The sequence below is a fragment of the Condylura cristata genome, unplaced genomic scaffold (genome assembly GCF_000260355.1).
Source record: "Condylura cristata isolate star-nosed mole 26May11 unplaced genomic scaffold, ConCri1.0 scaffold00030, whole genome shotgun sequence".
Lineage (NCBI taxonomy): Eukaryota > Metazoa > Chordata > Mammalia > Eulipotyphla > Talpidae > Condylura > Condylura cristata.
The window spans coordinates 26140270-26158196 of NW_004567131.1; the positions used below are offsets into that span (position 1 = coordinate 26140270).

The window sequence follows — 17927 nt, forward strand, 5'->3', positions numbered from 1 at the left end:
CTGGCCTGTACCCCAGTTCTGTACGAATAAATAAATAAATCTTTAAAAAAAAAAAAAAATAAAAAATAATCTAGTCTTCATGAATGAGCAATTTGGACAGTTAGGTTTTCTAGAGAGCTAAGAAATAACCCTTTAACCATTAAAATAGAAATCTCTATGAAATCATTATATGTTTAAAATCAAAGTTATTTTTCTTGGTGACTTCAAAATAGAAAATCGTTTAATAGTTCCAAACTATACCTATTTTAGAAACTATTTTAATATTATTAGAAAAAAACCCGAATACCAAAGGAGAAGTGATTGATACTCTGATATATACTTATTTTATACATAACATACCTATTCTGTATGGTTACATGACTATATTATTATATAGTTATATGTAATTGTTACACATCTACACATGTATATTATATATGAGAAGAAAAATACTTAGTTCAGAAAATGGAACATTGTCAGTATCACTAAAGTTTCTGTATTCTCCTTCCAGACTCCAAACTACACAAGGTTTGTGTTAAACATTCTCTTTCTTTACTAGATATAGTATGCTTATTTAATCACAGATCAATGTAACTTAAAACAATACACATATTTTGCAAATCTATTAATTTCAGTAACAGTATGAAAACACTGATTAGCTTGTTCCTTGATAATATGTTAAGATTCATCCATGTTATTAAGTATATCAAAATATCAATCATTCTCATTGCCTTATTTGCATGTGGACATGCCAAATTTGATTCTCCATTCTACAATTACAAAGGTATGAGGTTCCATCCAGATTTTTGCTATCGCTACTACAGCCCACGATGAAATTTCTAGATATGATTTCTTCAGAATGGTGGCCCAAAATTCAACATTGACTAGAATTTCACACTGAGAGTGTATTATAATACAGATTCCTAGGATCCAGTCCTCAGTTTCTGACTGAGTAGACTTGCAATGGGATCTGAGAATTTACATTTCTAACTACTTTTCACCTGATGCTGATGCTGTTGTCCTATGTATCAATTTTTGAGTCACTGCTCTAGGCTCATAGGACCTATGGTTTTCAAATTTTTATCTTAGGGTTCACACTTAAAAGTTAGGAACCTCCAAAAAGCTTTACTGATAAATTAGTGACTGGTGATTACTGTATTAAAAACTAAAACTGATATATCTTTAACACAGGGATATAAAAGTATACATTACACTAGTTGTCCCAGTAATGATTTTATCATCATGTAGGTTCTGAAAAATTCCACTGTATACCTGAGCCAGAATGAGAATGATTAAGTCTTACTATTACTATGAATATAATTCTGACCTCAAAAACCTCCCATGACAGTATCCATGATACTGCTCTGGACAGTGGGAGTAGTTGTCACAACCATATTTTGGGAACTGATGCTGTAGGATGAATATCTAGACATGAAGTTGATAAATTTAGAGCAGAGTAGAAACTGTTCAACTTGACTAAGCTAACACATTACTTTCCAAAGTGATTAGATAACAAACTCCTCAGCCAGTATACTTTCCTATGTTTTGCACATCCTTATCAATACTTTATAGTATTTCCGTTTTACCTATGTGGTTGATTAAAAAAAAAGCATCTGTTATTGCAGTTTTAATTTTTATTTTCCTGATTATTAATTACATTGAGGATATTTCTTTTTCATGTGCCTTTCTATCTATAATTTCTATTATTGGGGCCTTCCTTTTTCTAATCGCCCACCCCTTTTTGTTCCTTTTCCTTTAAAGTGCCAATGTTTTCAAAAGATGTTGCTGGACAGCTTTCTTTCTCCTATACTGGAACTCAGCTGTCACTGTTTGAAACATTTTGTTCATTTCTACCCAGATTACTGTCATGTGGATATGTACAATGAACGTTTTTACAGTGAGTGTATCTGTAACCCTTACATGCTCCCATCTTGGGAATAATTTAAATGCATTCTATGGGGAAAAGTATTTCATGGCACCCTCAGCTGCCACAAGTACTGTACCATAAAAAGAGTTTTTCAAATTGTCATCCACAGGAAATCCTGAGTCCCCCCCACCACAGATCATTTTCTTTTCCATTTTTTCTTTTTTCTATTTCTGCACCTTCACCCCAAATCTTTGACTGTTGTATATACCAGGGAGTTCCAAATCAAATTTCACTTTAAAATATATATTAGTAATTAAAAAAAATTCTTTTGAACAATCACTGCTATAATTTTCCTAGAAAACCCTCAACAAACTACATCAAGATGGCTGTAAACCAAGCAACAAAACATTTCGTATTACAGAGAAAATTATTTTATATTAGTTTTCTGTGTAACTTCAGAGGCCTTTCACTGGAAAAAAATTAGTGTAATTAGATTTAATATTTTAACCTTGGTAATATCGCCTACAAATAACTATAAAAGCTAGCATCTAATAGAGGAGTTTATTATGAATTATGAAACGTAGTTAAATCACTCCAATGGTTATGCAATCTCACCTATCACAGTGCTCACTGGGAGAAGTGGTGGAAGAGGTGGTGCTGGTGGAGCTCCAGAAGGAGGAGGGACAGAAATGTTTTCTAATAAAATAGTTTATAATTCAGGTCAGAGTGCAAGAAAGAGAACTAAACATTCTGAAACAGTAAGAAAGTACAATGTATTGGAAAGAAGAAATAAGAGAGAGAAAAAGAGAGAGACACCCATATGTAAAGCATGTTCAAATGAGTAAGAATTTTGCTAGGTAAAAAGGCCATTGAGAATTCACACCTGCATTAACTATTAAAAGATGCCTGTATTTATAAGTAACCTTTTCTCCTTCTTCAACAACATCCTTGCAAAGCTAAGAATTTTAATTTACCGTATTTCTATAATGTATATTTTTAATACCATAAAGTCTTCATTTCATTTATTAAAAATCAAGGGACTAATTTAATTCTCTAATGATTTCTCAAATTTTTATACAATCTAGAAACTAAAAGAACTTTTCAGATTTTAATTTCATTTTATATTCATAACCTCTTACTGCAATACATACCACCACACAAATGTAATCACAGAACAAGCTAATACCAGATTTGAGATACTAGCCTATAAGCAACATAACTTTGGATACATAATTCACATTAAAGACATTGATTCTTTCATTGTAGCATCAACAATATTGGTTTATTCTTGAAATAATACATATCATTCTTGAATAGTGCCTAAGACAAGTATTTCTAATACAAAATGGCCAAAAGAGTTATTTAATAAAGTTCTTTAATATGCTTATGTAAGTAGAAACAGCTGGCAAAACCCTGGGTTTCTACAAAATCCAATCTAAATATGTTTTAAGATTTGTTATTAATCTTTATTTTTAACAATCACATAAAATTAGCAAATAATTTTATCTAACACAACTAAATTATGTTATAAATAAAAATCATAAATACTGCTCTGCATACCACTAGATTCATAAATAACATACCTGGTCCAATAGTGGGTGGTGAAGGTGTAGGCACGGCAATGGGAATGCCAATACTGCTGCTTCCACTATTTTCTCGACTTCCACTTCCTCCACTACTTCCACTACAAAAACAATGTAAAAAACACACAAAAAAGCAAATCTAAAGAGCCCAAAAAAGTGGTAATAATTCAACTCAAAGGCAGCAAATTCTCCTTTTACACGCATGTATATTTATACAAATTTATGTTTCTGTATAAACAGGAAATTTTTTAAATTGTTCAGCACAAATTTTAAGAAGGATACTTGAATGGCTTTGCGTTTCACAGTACCTCTAATCAATTTGGAAAAAAAATTATTGTAACATCAGATTCACAACCATCAAAAAAAAATCATACACTTGAGAAATAACCAATAAAACTTTATAGTACAATGAGCCCACAAAGGTTTATTTAAAACTTACTATGAACAGCAACCCAAACACAGCAGCTATGAATCACACTGTCAATGGAACCACAATGCCATAGTTGAGAATGGGAGGACAAACATTAAAAATCTGCTCACCACTGTCTCTGGTGAATCCTCTCACCCTTGGCACCCCTGCCCTATACCCTGTTCTATACATAAACAAAAAAATAAATCTTCAAAAAAAAAAATAAAGTGATGAACTGATGGTTGTCAAGGCATTGTTGTGGGATGAGGGTAATGGCTAAAGAGACTCAAAACTTACAATTATGAGATAAATAAATCATCATAGGGCTATAATGTACAACAAGGCAACTATAGTTAATAATACTGTTATTAGATATTTGAAAGTTGCTAACAATAGATCTTAAAAGTTCCCAACACAAGAAAATAAAATTTGCAGCTATGTATGGTGATGAATGCTACTAGTCCTATTATCATTTCATTATATGTGAAAATATGGAATCATGAATTGTGCACCTGAAACTAATATAATGTTACATCAGTTATAGCTCTAAAAGAAAAATACTGCGATGGATGCCACAATAGAGAACATATCGATGTTTTGGAAGCTAATTAAAAGAATAATCATTTCTTTAAAAAAAAAGGAGGCCCTCCCTGGTGGCGCAGCAGGTTAAAGCACAGCACTGAGAAGCTAAAGCCACCTCCGCATGAGTTCGATTCCCGCCTGCCCCAGTGAGCACATGGCGTGGCAGACCTCTCCTGACCCGCCCGCTGCTCCCCTCAGCAGTGTAATTCGTCGATCTGCCTGTTCTGCTCCCCGCTCTGTCTCTGGTGAAGCCTCTCGCCACCCCTGACCTCTGGCCTGTACCCCAGTTCTGTATGCACAAATAAATAAATCTATAAAAAAAAAGGAGTAATCAATTCTATTTGGAATTAGTATGAAAACCTCTGTTCATCTCATAGATGTTGATAAAGCAGGGACATTTTCCAGAAAATGAACAAAATGACAGGGAAAAAGTTGTACAGTTTAAAGCACAGACCATTCAAAACAGTAAAACTATTAAACTCTAATCAATCCCTTCTATTCTAATTTCTATGATTACTGTCCCTTTAGATAGCTGATCTCACACTATCAGTTGTTTTTAATAGTGTGTACCTGCACATTTATGCAAATATGTATTTGGGCAAGTATAGCCTTAGGTTCCATACTGTGTGTTAAAGTCAAGCTCATTGGCTTAAGCGGCCCTGAAATTCAACTGGGCAAAGACACCATCTAGATAAAATTTTTCTTTTTACCCCAAGATAGTAAAAAATCACCATGTTAACGGAAGAAAAAGGAAGAAAGGTATTGTGTAACAAAAATGGACTCCATAACTCAAGTCACAAGATCATATTATGTTTTGTGCCAATGTTGTATCACAGACCTGGATATTTTTGCACTGCAGTGCTCTTTGACAATTATTGGCTTAAATAACTTTTTCTATCACAGGGGCTGGCACACTATATAGACAATAAGTCAAATATGGCCAAAGCTGTTCAACCCAATTTTCATTAACTATGAACTAAAAAACATTTTTTCATTTTTAAATAATTGAAAAAAAAAACCAAAGGAATGAGTGTGACACATTAAAATTACATGATTCAAATTTCTGTGCCATATATAAAGTTTTATTGAAACACAGTCAGGCTCATTCATTAATGTGTTATCTGTGGCTGTTTTCATGCAATAGCAACAGAACTGAGTGATTTCAACAGAGTCCATATGGCCCACAAAGCCTAAAATATTGACAATCTGATTATTTAAGTTTGTCAACCCTTGTTATAACATAGTGAACTCCTGAACAAAAGGAATTGTATCTTATTAACACAATCCTTAGTATTTAATGAAATCTTAGTAACTAGTAGCTGAATATGACTAAACTCTTACAACTTCTACTATAGAGTAAAACCAAGCTTTGACATAACAACAACAAACATTAAATAAGAAAAATATGAGTCTTCACTTAACTTTTCCTGATATAGTAATTACAGATATCAATATAAAAAGTTTACTCACCAAAAGTTGCAACATTAGTAAGTACCAATTGCGTAACGTCTATTTAATAGAATCCCACAAAATAAGTTTGCTAAGTTGACTCTAATATATTAACCTAAATCAAGGCAAACAGACATTTCCTGCACATTATTAAATAAGAGATAAAACAGAGTAAGCTATATAAAAAAATGCCTGTCTTTATAAAAGTGCTCCAAAATTTGACTGGCTACCTTAGTGGGGTGGAGAGGGGGAGGTAGAGGCAATCATTGGGAAAACCCTGAGTAGGACTTCTAGGTTGTTAAGTTCCATTTTCTGGTTTAGGTGATGGTTACAAGAGTATTCAATTTGTATTAATCTGTCAAGCTGTATTCTTAATGAAGCACATAATTTTCTAAATATATGTTATGTTTCATAGCCAAGTTTGTTTTTTTTTTTTAATCTATTGGGTAGTTTATTTCTACAACTTTTAACAATTTGTATAGTAACATATTCTATTCAATCATTCATATTCATATCAATTCTCAAGAAATTCAAGTCTTCTTTCCTACAACCTCCTTAAGTTTAAATAATATTGTATAATTTCTGATATTTAACTTCTTAATCCAAAAATATCTAAGTGGCTGCTTTCAAGCCTGCTTTTTAAAATATTCTTTAGTCCTGATCCAAGCATCTATCAAATGAAAAAATACTAGCAATCTAAGAATAGTATGCATTCACAGGAAGATACACAACATTATTGATGCCATTTTTTTAAGCATATAAGAACTGGAGCATAGGCTACAGTTGGGGGGAGTGAGAGAATTCACCAGAAAGACTGTGACAGGCAGATCTATTGAAACATAGTGCTTAGGGGAGCAGTGGGCAAGACAGGAGAGGTCTGCTGTGCCGTGTGGGTTAGTTCCCTGTTTGGGGCTCAAATGGGTTAGTTCCCTATTTGGGGCTCAAATTCACGCAGCAGTGGCTGGCAACAGCTTGAAAGCACTCAGACTTTAACCCCTGAGGCACCAGGCCCATATTGCCAATTCTTAATTCTATGTCAGCATTACAGTAATACTTTACCTTTAATTCAGCAACTAATATTTTCCTTTATTTCAGGAACCTGGTAATAGTTTACAACCAATCAATAACCCCCATTCTCAGATGTTCAAAGGCTCAACCTTAAAGTTTACCTGTGTGTCCTTGGTCTCTGATTTAACGAAGCTGTCCTTCCTGGACTGTGCTGACTTCCAAGCCTAGCAGGACTTGTCATGTAGTCATTAGGAACTGTTGGGGGTTTAACAGGCTCCAGGGTTTTATAAGGAGTATTCCGTCTAAAGAAGCATAATAGAATAATGAGCAACACATATAAAATGATACCTTGTCCCAAATTACTACTGCCCCTTTGTGACAAGTAAAAATGCAATTTTTAAAAGATTTTTTACAAGTAAAACGTCTAGAAATCTTAATTGGAATATGTATGAATTTCATTGCACTAACAAAAAAATTAAGATTTGTTACCCTTTCTTAGGAAAACACTATGAAAGTCTATTTTAAAGTCAATTTTAAAGTCTAACCTTATTTCTAAAAATAATGGTAGCTAATTTTTTAAATGCTCGGTAATATTAAATAAATATTAGTTTCAAAAGTCATTGTCCATTACATTCTGAAAGCAAAATATCTGCTCTGCAATTTATTCTTACCTAATATGAAAATATATGGACAAGTACATGCTAACCCTAGATGCAATGCCATGAATTTCTCAACAAATTATTTTCATTTTTCTATTTAATAACTTAATTTTGTTTGGGGCAAGAGGTTTACAGAATGAAAATGGGAACTCATTTCAAAGATCTGCTTGAAAAGCTGGTTGCTAATCCTTACTACTATAAAAGGATTCTCCAACTTTCCACCAAAAGCAATTTCTATTAAAGTGAATGATCAGATTTATATTAAATCTCAGATTTATATTTAAAAAAAGATAAAAACATAATACACATATACAAGACTTTTCTGATACAGACTTCTTTAGAGGATACTATAATACAGGCAGATTCATTTTGGGTTCTGTTCAAGTAAATAAGAAATTACTTGGAAAAGGTAATGTTACATAGAAAGAGTCCCATCCCAAGGATGTTCTTAAGTCTCAAAAACATCTTTTTCCTTTAATATACAAATTCTTCTGTACATTATAATTCAGTTCTTACCCCAATGTTCCCCGACCTGACATGGGAGGACTTGGTGGTTTCTGAGTAGGAGGATTTGTTCTCGACAATGTGCCAGTTCTTCCAGGCTGGTTATTTCCATGCTAAAATTGTGGAAAGAAAGGTTTTTATTTTTGTATCAAACTGTTCTGATGGTGTTTTGACACCATGTATTATTATTTTTTAAATATCAGAATGTGATGTAAGGATTCCCAGACAGTTTTAATAACCGACTTTGGGGTGCCATATTTTAAAAACTAAAGAAACTGCTTGCACTTGGTTTTTATTATTCTGTGCCATTCATTCCAATTTATGGCACACAAATCTAATAATCTCACATTTTACCTTATTGCTAAACATGTTTGCTGAGATCAAATTTATCTGCATTCCAATACAGGGTTTCCCAAAAATTTTGAAATGTGTGCATTATGAATATAAACTATAGATCTCAGTAATCAATTTGCTAAAATTTTATCTGAAAAATCTTTATCCTAACAATTCTATAACAAAGTCATCTATGATGTCTGGGAAACCTAATTGTAAGTCAATAAAAGCAAGGCAACTATCAAAAAATGAGCAAAGCAATAAATGTTAGCAAAATTAATGTCCCTATACAAATGCTGATGTCAATATATCTTTGATATATTAACACTCAAAGCTAATATGCTGAGCTGAACTAAGTTTGAGCATATTTAATCTACATAAATCCTACAGGAAGAAAAGCAGACAGACATAAGAAGAGTTTTCAAACTTTAGTGGCTCTGCAGCCTCTATCAATATAGAGGGAATGTTGTGGATCAAGTGATAAATAACATCTCTTACCTTGGCTTTTAGCCACTTTATGTTGGCAAAAAAAGGGAGGGGGGAAAAAGTACAAATTAATTCTAGATAAGTTAAGTCTGATAGGACAGGTTTACATTTACAGTTATTCAATTCACATTAATAAGCTTAACCCAGCCAAATTTCAATTATTTTATAAAGGGAAAGATATTTCTAACCAATAAGGTGATACTCATGTGTCTCATCTATTTTTCAAGAGAGTACATTCATATGAAAACTGTTTAATTTTACCAATTTCATGGGGCACCAATAATTTCTTAATTCAGTATTTTATCCTATGGTATCAACAACTAAATCATAGATTAAAAATAACCACTTTGATTTAAATACGAACACCTTAACATATGAAATGTAAAGCTATTTTTATACATCATTGTGTAAAACCTAAGACTTTTGGTAGACAATGCCCAGGTATGAGTATTCATTATTTGAATGGTGGCATAGTAGCTTAAAATTTATTTCAATAAATAGCAAATATTGAAATTCAAAATTACGGGTTGCTTCCAAAATCAGAAAAGGATCTAGAATCTCAGCGATTAAAAATAAAATCACAATGTATAGCAATAGGTAAGCCAGATTCTTGCAGGGCATGGACACCCTCTCATTTGTACTTATAAGTCCAAATCTTAACCAGATCAACATGAAAAGGATTTAAGCCTTTTTTTTTTTCCAATTTTAGCCAAAATTCAAGACTGAAGAAAAGGTGCTCTGAAACTAAATGTTACCTCTGTCAAAGATGACTGGCCTACATCCATGAAACAATATATACAGTTCTTAAGCATCAGTGCTTGTACTAAGCCACTTAAGAAAAATTATCTTCAGTGTGTAAAGTATAACTTTAATAATTTCACTTTTGGTCTCCCATTCTTTCCATAACATATGCCATTCTAAATCTATCATTTTCAGGTGATCATGAGGCAACATTAAAGAAATCACCCAAAAGAGAAATGTTGTTGTCTTCAATATATTCACCTTTTAGAAACTGCCAGGATTTGGTTTTTGAAATGTTTCAAATAATATTCATTTATTATTCAATTTCAAACAATATTCATTTGTATCTGAAAACAATGTCTGGAATCCTACCTAGCTGTCTGGAATCATACCTACTTTTAAGAGTTAAACTTGAATAATAAAACCCATACAACTTGCCTAATTTCTTGATTCAAGTGAACAAGACGCACAAACACAAAAAGTAACATTGAAGTAAAACTAGTCCAAAGTAAAAGAATGAAAGAGAATTAAATTGGGAATGAAAATTCTAGTTGAACTCTGCAACTCTGCAAAGGTTTTAATCTCCTCTATTAATTGTACTTATGTATACAGATGTATTGATGTGTTGGGGTTGAAGAATGTTGGAAAGAAATAATTTCTACATTTTTTAAGTCAAGATAGAAACTATTAGCAACCTATAAAGTTTTTCCAGTTTTATGTCCCCAAAACATCCAAAACTAAACTTTATTACTCCTTTAAGATCTCACCTCATTCCTTTAACATTCATACTTATAGATGAGCCATTTTACCATTTTCTTGAAATCTCACTGAAAATAACAGTATTCTCTTTGGCCATTCTCTATCTTCAGTCCCTATGTTGATCACAAGTTTTGCAGATAGGTACACTAGAAGTCAGTAAGACCAATTCTTTCTCTGAAACGACTCATTAGCTCACTGTTTAGTTATAAAACTGTCAATTATTATTGCTATTTATCAAAAATAAATTTAAATGCCTCTGCTAAGTGTTCAAATTTTCTCTATTGTAGTTTACTATAAAACTTTGTCCTCCTTTATGAGTTTCATCTTCTTTTCACCCTCCTTTATGTATATATTCTGGTATCTTCTCTATGCTGAAATCCTCTTACCCGTATCTTACATGCTTCCACAGTCAAACTAGATTTAGCTTAATATAGCTTCTTCCAAGGGGCCTCCTTAGTGACCTAGGGATTAAGTCTCACCACTATCACTGCTATGATCCACAGCCAGAGAGCAAACCAACATGGCACAGCAAACCTCTCCTGTCTTGCCCACTGCTCCCCTCAGCAGTGTTATTTCGGTAGATCTGCCTGTTCTGTTCCCTGTCTCTCGTAAATACTCTCACCCCACGCACCTCTGGTCTATACCCTAGTTCTTCTATTGAGTAAATAATTTTAAAAGGGGAAAAAAAGGTGTTTTTCAGATTTTTCATTCCACCAATATTTGTATGTACCATCTACTTTACTGCATAAGATGCACTATCATATAGTATCATTTGAATGAAATACAAATACAAAATGTAAAACTCAAAATAAAAAAGAATATATGCTGCAGTATCAATAACAGATAAAGGTTGGCAACTCTCAGAAGAAATAAGGGTATATTTGGATACAATTTTTTAAAATTATACGCACACACATATCATACTTGGAAGTATGATAGTAAATATCCCAACAGTGTCAAAGAATAGAATAAAGAGCAATATTGTCATCTACACTCCTCTATTGACCAGGAACCCCAGATAATTCTGGAAACAAGAGACCTAGCAGTACTGTCAGTCAGATCAATCAGCTAGAAGAGGCTTCAAAATTCTAGCTAATTCCTAAAAATTAATATATTCAGTAGACCACAAACAAAAGCAAGTAATAATCCTCTAGAAAAGGGACTATCAAAATTCATCCTGAGCAGAAATGGCTAAAGAATTTGTGTAATTCAGATGCTTGAAAAATGTTACCCACTAATACCTAAAATCTTGATAGACCAAAGTTATCATTTCAGAAGAGTTAATTCTGGCATGCTAAGAAGTGGACATGGGGGCCCTCCGTGGCGGCACAACAAGTTAAAGTGCAGCACTATATAGTGAAGCTATCAGCAGCCACTACAGCACAAATTTGATCACCAGCCAGGGATCTGACCCACATGGCACAGCAGACCTCTCCTGTCTCACCCACTGCTCCCCTCAGCAGTATATTTTAGAAGATCTGCCTGTATGCTCCCTACTCTGTCTCTGGTGAAATCTTTCATACTCCATACCTCTGGCCTGTACACTAGTTCTTCTAAATAAATAAATCTTTAAAAAAAAATAGTGGACGTGGGCAACAAAAGTCTCTTTCCTAAAAGTCTTGTTTGTAGAAATGGAGCATGTATACATAGAACAAAATGACATATTAATTCTTTTCATTTGTCCTAAGTTCTTGGAATTACATCTATACAAGAATTCTAATAAGCACACATACTTAAAAGAGTAAAAGGACAAAAGTATTCATAAATAATTTTCCATATTAATTCTGGAAAGTATGTCAATTTTTATTAAGAACTCATTCAGTAGTAAAAGAGTCATGGTGTTCACAACACAAATTTATAACACTAGTTTAGGATTCAGATATATTAACAAATGAATAGCCATTTCCATTTTTTTAAACATCCTTTGTCTCAATTTTTATTATCTTCTTGATTACACCCTATTCCACAGGTAAAATTCTGCCAATCTGCTCAATATACAGTCTTAGTGTAACACATTGCTAATATTAAGTAAATATTCTGTGAAAATTATAATGCTATTTAGCTAAAAGAACCTAATTCTTTAAGAAAATTGTTTTTATTACCACTATTTTCTATCAAAAATATTTATCGGATATGCAAATTACTTCAAATTACTGCAATATAAAAATGCTTACCTTAACACCATGGCCCACATCATCCAGAACCGTATAGTCAATAGGTTTCCGAATATACCTTACAGGGCGCTCCATATTTGCAGGTGCTATTATTTTGTGAGTTCTGGAAGTATTCTTATTTGTTGTCAAAATACCAATCTCTCTTCGAGCCACTTTCTCTTTATGAATATCCACAGTCTATATTTTAAATTTGAATAAAACAAAAAATTATTATTTGGCATAATAAATATGATGACCTTTTATAAACTGGGCAATAGGGCTGTATCACCTGACTATCACAATATTTCAATGGATGTTGTGTCTTCTTCAAAATAGTAGTGCATAGTAGTGCTCTTGAGACTCAAAACTGGAAATTTCTAAAAGTGATTAAAAGTAGCAACTAATGTAATGAACTTGATTCTAAAACAATTCTCAGGAAAGCAATTTTCTTCCAGAGTTGAGTTTTTATGCAAATGGAAGAACTGGTTCTGCTCTAAATAAAGCTTACACTTTATTTAGCATGGACGCAAACCAGAAAAAATAAAAGTCAATTAATTTCAACACAACAAGGCAAATGCTGCTGTGACAACTGTACAGTTTATTTGAAATTAAAAATGATCAGAGCAAGATCCTTAAAGTTAAGAACAGTTCTGTTAAAGGCTTTTCAGAGTAGGTAGAGTTCAAAGGATGAGAAGAGAAGCAAATAATAAAGTCATTCAAGGCAGAAAAAACTTAATCTTGCATGTTGGTGCTCAAGCTTGCACTGCCCAGACTGCCAGCACTGCCTCCAGGTCCATGATGTCAGACATGTCAACACACGTACCATCAGCAATACATATAAAATAAAGGACTCTGTTCCTGAAGCAGTGTTACTATATTTGTGACTCCTGGAAAAATGCTACATCACCCAGTACTACAGGTGATAATGACCTTTTTTCAGGTTATGGTGTTATATTTCAGTATAATCAGTTGACTACAGGCACATCTCTATGGTTCTTTACACTAATCTGTATCACGTTTTTCATTTCCATTTGCAGAGTGACAATGATATGCTTTTTAATCACAAAAGTCACTAAACAATGGCTGTCAAGAACCATGACAAGACTTCTGGAGAGTGGTTACACAATACTATGAGTGCAACAAACACTACTAAACTGTTCACTTAAAAATAAGTTAAGATATGGGCCCTCCCTGGTGGCGCAGCGGGTTAAAGCACAGCACTGAGAATCTAAAGCCGCTTCCGCATGAGTTCGATTCCCGCCTGCCCCGGAGGTGACCACATGGTGTGGCAGACCTCTCCTGACCTGCCCGCTGCTCCCCTCACAGCAGTGTACTTCATCGATCTGCCTGTTCTGTTCCCCACTCTGTCGCTGGTGAAGCCTTTCGCCGCCCCTGAGCCTCTGGCCTGTACCCCAGTTCTGTATGCACAAATAAATAAATCTTAAAAAAAAAAAATAAGTTAAGATAGCAAAGTTAATGTTGTATGTATAACTTATTAAATTATTCTTTTAACTCAAAAGGTTTTTGACTTTATCTCCTGCTCACCACTTCCACACATCAGCAATGCAACCTGGTCTCTGAATGTACATGTCCCAGGAAGAAATCGTCTCCCTCTTAAGTCTCAGGGGTCTACGCTGACCATGGCTGAGCACCATGTTTCTTTCTTTGCCCCAGTGAAAACCCCAGGTTGCTCTGATTAGTATACTCTGGGTGGCATCCGAAACAGTGAGGGGGAGGTGGGGTGGGTAAAATTCTTTTGGCTTAGTCCCCTGAATTTTTTTGCTCAATTTCTATGGTGTTAAGTAATAGAAATAACAATCATTTGATTAAGTAAGCTATACTGCTCACAAAGTCACCTTACAGTGGACCATGTGGTATAAGCAGGAAACAAATTATGTCACCACTGTCCCTCTTGTACCTCACCCTTTCGGTGAAAAGGGACAGATGAGAGTTTGGCATGGCTGGAAATGGGAAACACTAGTTTTGTGGCAATGAAAGGAGAAAGACTCTGGCAACTGAAAGAATTTAGACTTCAGGAGGTAAGAAACATCATTAGTGATCTGTCTTTCAGAATCAACCTTTGTTCACCAAAGGTAATTTCCTGATGCATACAGTCCATCCAAATTGTGTGTCTTAAACTGAATTAACTGCTGGGTCTGTTACACCCTACTAGTCAGCTCTATCACAACTAGAGCTCCATTCTCCTTAACATCACCAAAAGACAATGGTCTCAGATCCTGCACCTCACACACACAAAACACCTGTCTGTTAATACCTCCAGTTTCTTTCCTACTGCCTCACTCCTCTTGTCTGTAGTTATCCAAAGGGACAGAAGAATACGACCTGACTGGTGGCACAGATAAACAGGACTGATTGCCTTTAGGTAACTCCTCTTAAAATAAAAACAAAAACCAGATGAAATTATTCATATTGAATAAGGAATCTTATGGCCTTTTACACGCTGTGTAAAGTGTCAGCTAGAGTTCCTGGGTTTACTTAGGTTCCAACCAGAGGAAGGGAGAGTAATTAACATAAACAAATGTAGTTATACAAAAGTCAGGCATTAACTTACTCCCTCCAGAAGGGAAGTCTTCGAATATTTAAGCGATCTCTCCTCAAATGTTTAATTTAAACAAGCACTCCCAGTAGATCACATGGTCCACAGACAAATGTGATCTCTCCAAAGACTAATCTTGCTTACCCAGGGGGGAGACGCTTGGAGAAGGAGAGCTAACTGACTTATTAATAAAGTGAACTCTGAGGTAGTAACCCCTAAAGTGGGAGTAACACAATAAGAAAAAACATAGTTCAAAATTTGCCTTTGGCTTTAGCCAAAGAGATCAATGACATGACCTCACCCATGAGGTCACCCAAGGCAGTCATATGTCTCTGACCCAGAATCTACCTTCCACCAAAATCTACAAAACCATGACAGGTTGATGGTTCACATGTAGGACACTCAGACTTTTCAAAGTTTTTGAATCAAAGCAAATCTGTTTTTATAGTGAAATAATTCATATCTCTGACTGCCTACAGCACTCAGTAATTATGAGGGACATTTACTACAAAATCAGGTTTCACTGGAAGTTGAAAGAAGATGGGCCAACACTCACCTTAGTTTCCTCCTTGAACACCCTTCTAAATCCTCACTTTCACCTTTACAGATCTATCATCTCCAGGTCTAGGTCAAGAGTCTTCCCTACTTATAACCTCTCCCTGGTAAATTCACTGACAATCAAGTTTAAATTATCATTAGACACAAAACACTTTTTCTGTCTCTATCCTAGATCTCTTCTCTGAATTGCAGAATTACATAAAACTGATGCTCCTATCAAATGTTTTAATGATACATCAAAATTACAATGTCCAATATTAAATATAAGTTTACTCAACTCTATTTCAATGTCCTTACTTCAGTTTTCTGGTGTCAAGTACTTAACTTCATGTCCAACATCACTAAATCTTAACATGTTTACCTTTATCTAAAATTTGTTTCCAACACTTTTAATCAGTTATTACTTCCTTTGCATAGTGCAAATTTATTCAGGACACTGTTTAAGTTACAAGAAAATTTTTCCTCTAAATCTACTCCCAATCTTCCAATTCAGAATCACAAGAGTCCAAATCACAACCGATCCAGCTACACAAAGCCCTCCATATGGCAGGGTGAATAAAGCAGGGAGGAGGAGGGGGAACAAGCTTGGAACATTTGTGTAACAACAGCATACATATGTTCTCCAAGACAAATAAGCTTGTTCAGGGAGACTAATTCCTTCTCATACTTGAATTTCTGAATTTCCAGGCTCTCATGAATTTTTTTCTTCATACTTTTTTTCTTTAGATAGCAAAAGAAAAATTTTGATAAAAAGAAAATTAGTTTTCAATTTAAATATAATAGAGATGAAATTTACTCAAGTTGAAGTAATTATAAGATCTAGGTGACCAAGTCCAGACCCAGAAGCACAGCAGAAAATGAGTGGTTTAAAAAATAATAAATAAACCACACAAACATGAAATCAGAAAACTTTGGCAGACTACAAGTTCTTTCACCTACTAGTTATAACACTTTATACAAGCTTTTTAATACGCTAAGATTCCATCGTGTTTATATAAAATGGGGCTTGAGATATTAGAATTTCTATTACTTAGTACAAAAAAGTACTTAAAAATTTTAACCACACCTAAATTTATCATATTATCCAATCATAATTCTACAATAGAAGTATTTATAAAATATTAACATGAAAACAAATATATAATACATAGCATACTAGAAATATGAATGTTAAACCTGGAGATTTTTCTACCAAGTGAATAAGACACAGGGAAGGGAGAGAAAACCTATGGCTGCAGTTACATGTAGAATCTAACACTGAACACATAAAGAGAGGAGAAGCTGAACTACTACAGGTCTTGAACAAAAGGTACAAAATTGCAGTTATGTAGGATGAGTAAGTTTAATGATCCAGGATACAGCGTAATGGCAATAGTTAATCAGATTTATTAATTACTAAAAAATTTACTGAGTAGATTTCAGGTGCTCTAATAACACAAAAAGGTGACTTTGATAATTAGTTGTTAGTAGTAATCACTTTACAAGGTATGTAACAAATATGTACAAATCTTACTTAAAAATGATGATGATAGGCCGTCCCTGGTGGCGCAGTGGGTTAAAGCACAGCACTGAGAATCTAAAGCCGCTTCCGCATGAATTCGATTCCCGTCTGCCCCGGAGGTGACCACATGGTAAGGCAGACCTCTCCTGGCCCGCCCGCTGCTCCCCTCAGCAGTGTACTTCGTCAATCTGCCTGTTCTGCTCCCCACTCTGTCTCTGGTGAAGCCTCTCGCCACCCCTGGGCCTCTGGCCTGTACCCCAGTTCTGTATGCAAAATAAATAAATCTTTAAAAAAAAAATGATGATGACAGTATACACAATGGAATATTACTCAGCAACCAAAAAAAGGGAAGCACATGCCTTTTGCAGCAACATGGATAGGGCTGGAAGGATTGCACTTAGTGAAATAAACCAGAAAAGAAAAGGAAAAATAATGGATGGTTTCACTTATAGCAGGAGTATAACAGAACAGGCAAGAAAACAATAATAATAATAATAATAATGAACAGCTATATATCAGAGACATTTCATGGGGGTGGAGTGGGGAATGGGAACAGAAACAGTTGGGGAGGGAAATGCACTGGACTATGGTGATGGCACATAGGTGATTTAGTGATGGGAGGCCCATGGGAAATACAACTGAGATTTTAAAAAAAAAAATGCACAAAATGATGTAAAAATAAACTATTACATTATTTATTTTAATAAAAAAAAATGATGATGATGGTACCTCCCTAGTGGCCTAGAAATTAAATCTTAGTGCTACCTCTTCTATAGCCAGAGTGTGATCCCCTGTCAGG

At 34.3% G+C, this 17927-nt stretch overlaps 1 protein-coding gene across 7 annotated transcripts in view; it reads right to left on the reverse strand.

Moving 5' to 3' along the window:
- ABI1 (abl-interactor 1) overlaps nt 1-17927 on the reverse strand; it is a 64907-nt gene that overhangs the window by 15301 nt on the left and 31679 nt on the right. For 4 of the 7 annotated variants that reach the window (XM_004691318.2, XM_004691317.2, XM_004691312.2 and 1 more), the window contains exons 3-7: nt 12534-12710; nt 8872-8886; nt 8053-8153; nt 7039-7179; nt 3430-3530 (exon numbers count right to left, since the gene is read on the reverse strand). In XM_004691318.2, the coding sequence (XP_004691375.1) occupies nt 3430-3530; nt 7039-7179; nt 8053-8153; nt 8872-8886; nt 12534-12710 (535 nt within the window). Of the gene's footprint in view, nt 1-2461; nt 2543-3429; nt 3531-7038; nt 7180-8052; nt 8154-8871; nt 8887-12533; nt 12711-17927 lie in introns of all 7 variants that reach the window. The other 3 variants (XM_012731289.1, XM_012731290.1, XM_004691311.2) reach the window with 1 other exon arrangement.